We start from the raw sequence: 6054 nt of genomic DNA on the forward strand, positions 1-6054 counted from the left end.
TCTCTGCTTACTTGAGCACTATAAACAAACTACTACAAGAGGCTCACTTCACAGCCTTTGAACAAGGAGTAAAGCAGCACATGGTTCAAGATATTGTGCTTTATTCAGTTACTATTTTACACATAAAACCCAATGTTATAATGAATTCAGGACAATCCACAAATCCATAAGTTGGTATAGTTACAGAAAGCCAACAGCAGAGGTCACTAATAGATAAGTGAAAGTAAAACATCTCAGATTCTTCAATAATATCATAAAATCTCAAATAAATATGCTGAAAAGGTTATTAAGATAAATGTACCAAGGGAGCCAAGGAGCTAGCTAGTCTTCAGACATCTTAGGGGTTCATTTGATAGGACCAGTTTTCTCATGGATCTGGTGACAACTTATGTTCTCTTGGCAGGAGTTAAAAGGACTTAATAGCAATTCCAAATGTAAACACAAAGAAGACTGAAAAGTAGATATAACCAAGATATGGACACCAAATTTTAAACTCAAAAATGACCCAAAGTAACTCTGTGATGTTATTCATGAACTGTAATTTCAGCCTACCATAAAGTTGACTTCCAGGTGATAGCCAAACGTTCCTTTCAAACTACCTAAGACAGAAATGCTTTTCAAGAAGTTGTACAAACCCCGCTGCCCTGACCCCTCATTCACCTGCATACAGAGGTGCATCAGACTGGCCTCCACCTCAGGCTCATGTCAGCATGGAGGCAGCACAGGGCATTAAAAAAATTGTACAGTGTTTACAAAGGTTAAATAAATAAAAGCAACCAAGCTTGGTTTCATTTACAAAAGAAACAAACAAACCTACAATGAAGGTTTCAAGTATACTTTATTTCTTCAAACATGCCATATTTTAATGGGTACATAGTACTTCTACTTGGAATTAATTATGAGTTGATTCTGAAACAATTCAGTATTAAACCAGCTGGGATGATTACTGTTCTCTCCATTCCTTTGGGGTGACTCTGCCAACAGGCGATGGGTTCCATTCTATTCCAATTTGTGTTGCCATCTGTAAGAATTAAAATGCTGTCAGTTATCAGTTATGTTTAAATCAGAGTTCATGCTCCCTTGGAGATTATTTCCTAAAGTAGCAAAGGTATTCTGCTCTATAGGTTAAAAACACACAGTGCCCTCCATGTAGGCCAAACCTAATTGCTGTTCTAATTCTCTAGGGTAGTGCTGTTCAATAGAACTTCCAGAGATGACAGAAATGTTCTGTATCTGCACTGTCCAATACAGTAGCCACTAGCCACATATGGCTAGTGAGCAACTAAGATGTAGCTAGCGTGACTGAGCAAGTACATTTAAAAATTTTTTTAATTAATTCATATTGATATTTCACATTTCTATAGTACCTCCTCAAAATATTGTTTCACTCAACCACAACTACTGAAGTACTGCCAAGGAGGACATTTGTAATATCCCTTCATCAAGGAGAATTTCACCTCCAAAAATGCCCCTGATAACACATTTGTTCAACATCTGTTCACTCTTCTAATTAAGCACACACTCAGACTCCTACTTGAACCAGCAAGTACAGTAAGTAACTGGTAAATAAGACTAGTAAATGTTAGATGTAAAAAACTAAAATATTAAAAGCAAGTCATTTTATATATCATCCATCAGAAACACTGTACTCAGTTCCAAGGGTAGAATGCAGAAGACTGACTAAGCAAAGAAAGGTGACTTAAGATGGTGAAAACTCCAGAAACTATATAACAAAATGACTGATAGAACTAAGAATGTTTAATATGAAAGAGAAGATCCAAGAAACAGAAATTTTCTAGTATCTAATGGCTGATACATGGAAATATGATCAGAATTTGTGTTGCAATGGAATGATGGGTAAATATGGAGGGGGCAGATTTTAACTCAATATAAGATGTTTTCAACAGCTACACAATATGGAAAAGACTGCCTTTTGATCCATAAGTAAAATGTTAAGAACAGATGATGAACTAATGCTCAGTGCTGAGGAAAAATTCCTACAATGAGTGGGTAATTACGTTAGAAAATCTCTAAAGCCCCTCCTAACTAGAAATGTACTCTACTGTGTGACAACATTTTGAATACATAAACTAAATGGCAATAAGAAAAATCTAAAACAGATATCATCAGTCAATAGTACTTACATATACCCATACAGCAATACAGAAAGTGGCTCCACTAGCTAATACAGCATTACCATATTTGTCATGGAAATCAGGTGCCCGCTTCTGGTGGATCTGCCTTGCCACTGCTTGCTCAATGCTTTGAACTTAAAGAGAAAGAAAAAGAATACAGGAGCATATCTACCAATTATCAGGAAAAGAGAACATTTGTAATTGATATTACCACTTAACAAAAGCCAAGGAAGTTACTCTATAGCATTATGCAGTATAATAAAATGTTAAAACATTGTAGCTAAAAGCAAAGTTGCATACTTTGAAACGCTTCACAAATAAGATGAATTGACAAATGGATAATATGTGATATAACAAATAGTGCAAAATGTTAATTGTAGAATCTACATGCTAGGTATGCAGGTGTTCATTAGACAATTATTCCAACTTTTCAATATGTCTGAAATTTTCCCCAATACAATGTTGAGTGGGTAAAACAAAGAACAAGTGATGTCAGTAACATCCATGATAAATTGGTATTTGTATAATCCTTGAACTTGGCTCCTACTTCATTAATCTGAGTATTTATGATTTTGATTTTCACAAAAGTTTACTCAGCAGTGCTCAACAACTTGAAAACTATAATACATAGACACTGTTCTCTGGTAACTTCCAGTCTAGAGAAGTCTATTATATACATAGACACAAACCATTATAATACAAGGAGGTAAAATGTTAGCTAAGCACTTTGAATAGCAGGTAGGATTTGATTATGTAGATATGGGAAAAGGAAATCTGAAAAAAAGCAGAAACAGAAAACCCAGTGTACTATAAAACCAATCACGTTTGAAGGGTAAGTTGTATAGATTAGTGCATGTGTGCTAAATTGCTTCAATTGTGTCCCACTCTGCGACCCTATGGACTGTAGCCCACCAGGCTCCTCTGTCCATGGGGTCTTCCCAGCAAGAATACTGGCCATGCCCTCCTCCCAGGGATCTTCCTGACCCAAGGTTCGAACCTGCAGGTTTCTCATGTCTCCTGCATTGGCAGGCAGCTTCTTAATCACTAGCACCACCCGGGAAGCCCCTATACATTAGTAACAGGAAATGAAGCCACTTTTTTGGTAGAGCTAAGTTTCTGAGCAGAATGACAACATTAAAACTTTGTCATTACTGTTATTCTAGTAGAAAGAATTTCAAAACTGCCTCTGGAGGCACTTGAGGGGCTTGGGAAAGAACGAAGACTAGAAAATGCTTATTTCCAGCTGCTTTTTTTCCTTCCTTTCCAATCTAGGTAGCAGGTCCTTATTGTTTCACAGCCTCAAAAGGTATTTGAGTATGTAATGAAAATCGTATTAAAGAACAGCAATGTTGCCCATTCCTTAGCACTTACGAATATAATGGCTTCTATGTGATACAATGGGTTATTTCTAGAGTTACTTGACCATGTAATGGTTTCCTAAGTGCCTTACAGGTTTTTGTCACCTTTGGTTACATTTCGAATGGGCAAATTTACAACATTTAACAATATATTCTGTTCTAGAGCAGTTAAAAGTGAGCATGTGAATTCCGCATTGAAAGTAACAACTCCCAAACCCGCTTCCTGAAGTCCAAGGCCCTACCTTCTCAAAAGGCAAAGAAAATAATATTACCAAACTGTTCTGCAACACCTCATGACCTCAACACTCATGTTACACAAGTGGATTTCTTCAGACCTCTTCTCTGTGACAAAAAAAGGTTCAGTTACCACCTATTGATAATTTTATATAAACTTCAACAACTCCATGAGGTAGGTATATTTACTAAGCCCCTATTTTACAAAAGAGGAAAATCAAGTTCAGAGACGTTAAATTATTCGCCCAAAATGAAAGGGATAATAGACGTGGCTTTCAGAACATGAAAAACCAGTCAGGCAACTATTTTTTCGTTATTGTCAAAGGTGCTTCAGTGTTTCATACACAATCTAGTAATACTTCTAATGACTTTAAGCTGAAAATAAAAAGGTAGCTAAAGAACTAAATGCTAATTGCTCAAGGTCACTTTCATTGTAAAACTCTTCACGTTACTCAAGGTCACCTTCAGTAAAATGAAGTATGGAAATGACTTCTACTTCTCTAATCTAGAGCATTCTCAATACATAACTCTGGTTTCAAATTTTCCCTGTACTTATCTAACTTTTCAGTTCAGTTCAGTCGCTCAGTCATGTCCGACTCTATGCGACCCTATGAATTGCAGCACGGCAGGCCTCCCTGTCCATCACCAACTCCCGGAGTTTACTCAAACTCATGTCCATCAAGTCGGTGATGCCATCCAGCCACTTCATCCTCTGTCGTCCCGTTCTCCTGCCCCCAATCCCTCCCAGCATCAGGGTCTTTTCTACCTTTTGGGTAAGAATAAAAACAGCCACAATTATTCAGTTAATAATCCACAAAGAACATAAATGCTAAAGTGCTACCATTTAGCAGGTAGCAGCATTGCAATGAAACCAGGAACTGGATAAGAAGCTCTTTTGCGGGTAAACTGTATCCCCAAAGCTAAAATTTATGAAATTACTTAAGGAACAAGAAGTATTCACTAAGTGTCCCCCTTGAAATCGTAGGCTACCGAATAATGAAACACAGCAGGGTTATAACTCCAGTAACAGAAAGAGAGCTGGGAAACCAAACAGAAACGCTGTGCGATTAGGCTAATGCTAAGGACATCTTCCCAATTACTTAGGGTGAGGTGGAAGACCGAGCCTTTAGAATTACAAGGTCAGGCTGCAGATAGAAGGAAAGGGCACGAGAGACCACGAGCACAAAAGGATAAAAGTTGGTTGGAAATGATCCGTTCACAATTTTTGCTCACCTCTCAGACGACTTAGTGCGTTTCTGGCCAAGGAAAACATCCTGCGGTTGAACATAAGATGGCTGCAACTACAGCTGCTGGCCTCTATCAACTGGGCGTCTAGTACCCTTGCAGAGTCCTGAAAAACAAAATGGCTCTCGGCTGCGCTCTTCAAAGAGATTTGATGAAATCTCTCGCGAGACCTCCAAAGACCTATAGAATTTGTCCTCTTTACAGCACGCAAATACACACGCCTTTTGGGAAATGTAGTTTCACGCTTTATAAATGCCTTATCAGGGTATTTATTGAACAATGAGAAAATCACTTGCCTTGAAGCCAGGTTTAGGGCTCTTTAGAGGAGAACTGAGACATTAATCTTAGACTAGTCATCAAAGACATCAACTTCAAGACGGTGTTCAGAGGCTTGAGCTTGTATCTCGCTCCACACTAGCCAGTACTTTCTGTTCCTTCCAAACTTCGTTTATTTCTTTGATTTTTTGTTTCCTATTACTACCTACTAATATGTTTAATTTTGAATTTTGGAATGATTTCAAGTTATGAGGAACGTTGCAAGAACAGTAAAAGGAATTCTCAATACATAGAAAAATCTGTAATAAAGCAAATTTAACAAATTGTTGATCATAGAATCTTAGCTGTGTGTGTTCAGAATACAATTCTTTCAATATTTCTGTGTGTTTGGACATTTTCATAATAAAGTATTATCAAAACCGTGTCTCTTATATCTCCTGCATGGCAAGCGGTTGCCACCTTTAGTCTCCTATAAAACTGAAGAGTTCCTCTGCCTTTCTTTGTCTTTCATGGTATTAATTTTTTTCTTAATGTTCATTTCAGTTCAGTCGCTCAGTCGTGTCTGACTCCTTGCGACCCCATGGGCTGCAGCACACCAGGCCTCCTTGTCCATCACCAACTCCCGGAGCTTTCTTAAATTCCTGTCCATTGAGTCGGTGATGCCATCCAACCATCTCATTCTCTGTCATCCCCCTTTCCTGCCTTCAATCTTTCCCAGCATTGGGGTCTTTTCCAATGACTCAGTTCTTTGCATCAGGTGGTCAAAGCATTGGAGTTTCAGCTTCAGCATCAGTCCTTCCAATGAA

At 38.0% G+C, this 6054-nt stretch overlaps 1 protein-coding gene across 1 annotated transcript; it reads right to left on the bottom strand.

Annotated features, from left to right (window-relative positions):
• Positions 1-819: 819 nt before the first annotated feature.
• Positions 820-5130, bottom strand: LOC120881948 (cytochrome c oxidase subunit 7B, mitochondrial). The gene is made up of 3 exons (XM_040265662.1): positions 4961-5130; positions 2145-2269; positions 820-1021 (listed from the first exon to the last, which is right to left on the bottom strand). The coding sequence occupies exons 1-3, from the start codon at positions 5013-5015 to the stop codon at positions 944-946; spliced, it is 258 nt and encodes an 85-aa protein (XP_040121596.1). The 5' UTR covers positions 5016-5130; the 3' UTR covers positions 820-943.
• Between the last annotated feature and the right edge of the window lie 924 nt (positions 5131-6054).

The sequence above is a fragment of the Oryx dammah genome, unplaced genomic scaffold (genome assembly GCF_014754425.2).
Source record: "Oryx dammah isolate SB20612 unplaced genomic scaffold, SCBI_Odam_1.1 HiC_scaffold_23, whole genome shotgun sequence".
NCBI lineage: Eukaryota > Metazoa > Chordata > Mammalia > Artiodactyla > Bovidae > Oryx > Oryx dammah.

Coding starts and splice junctions, on each gene's coding strand:
- LOC120881948 (XM_040265662.1), bottom strand. CDS start 5,015: ATGTTCAACCGCAGGATGTTTTCCTTGGCCAGAAACGCACTAAGTCGT. Junction 2,270..4,960: donor CGCACTAAGTCGTCTGAGAG/GTGAGCAAAAAT, acceptor TTTCTCTTTAAG/TTCAAAGCATTGAGCAAGCA. Junction 1,022..2,144: donor GTATTGCTGTATGGGTATAT/GTAAGTACTATT, acceptor TAATTCTTACAG/ATGGCAACACAAATTGGAAT.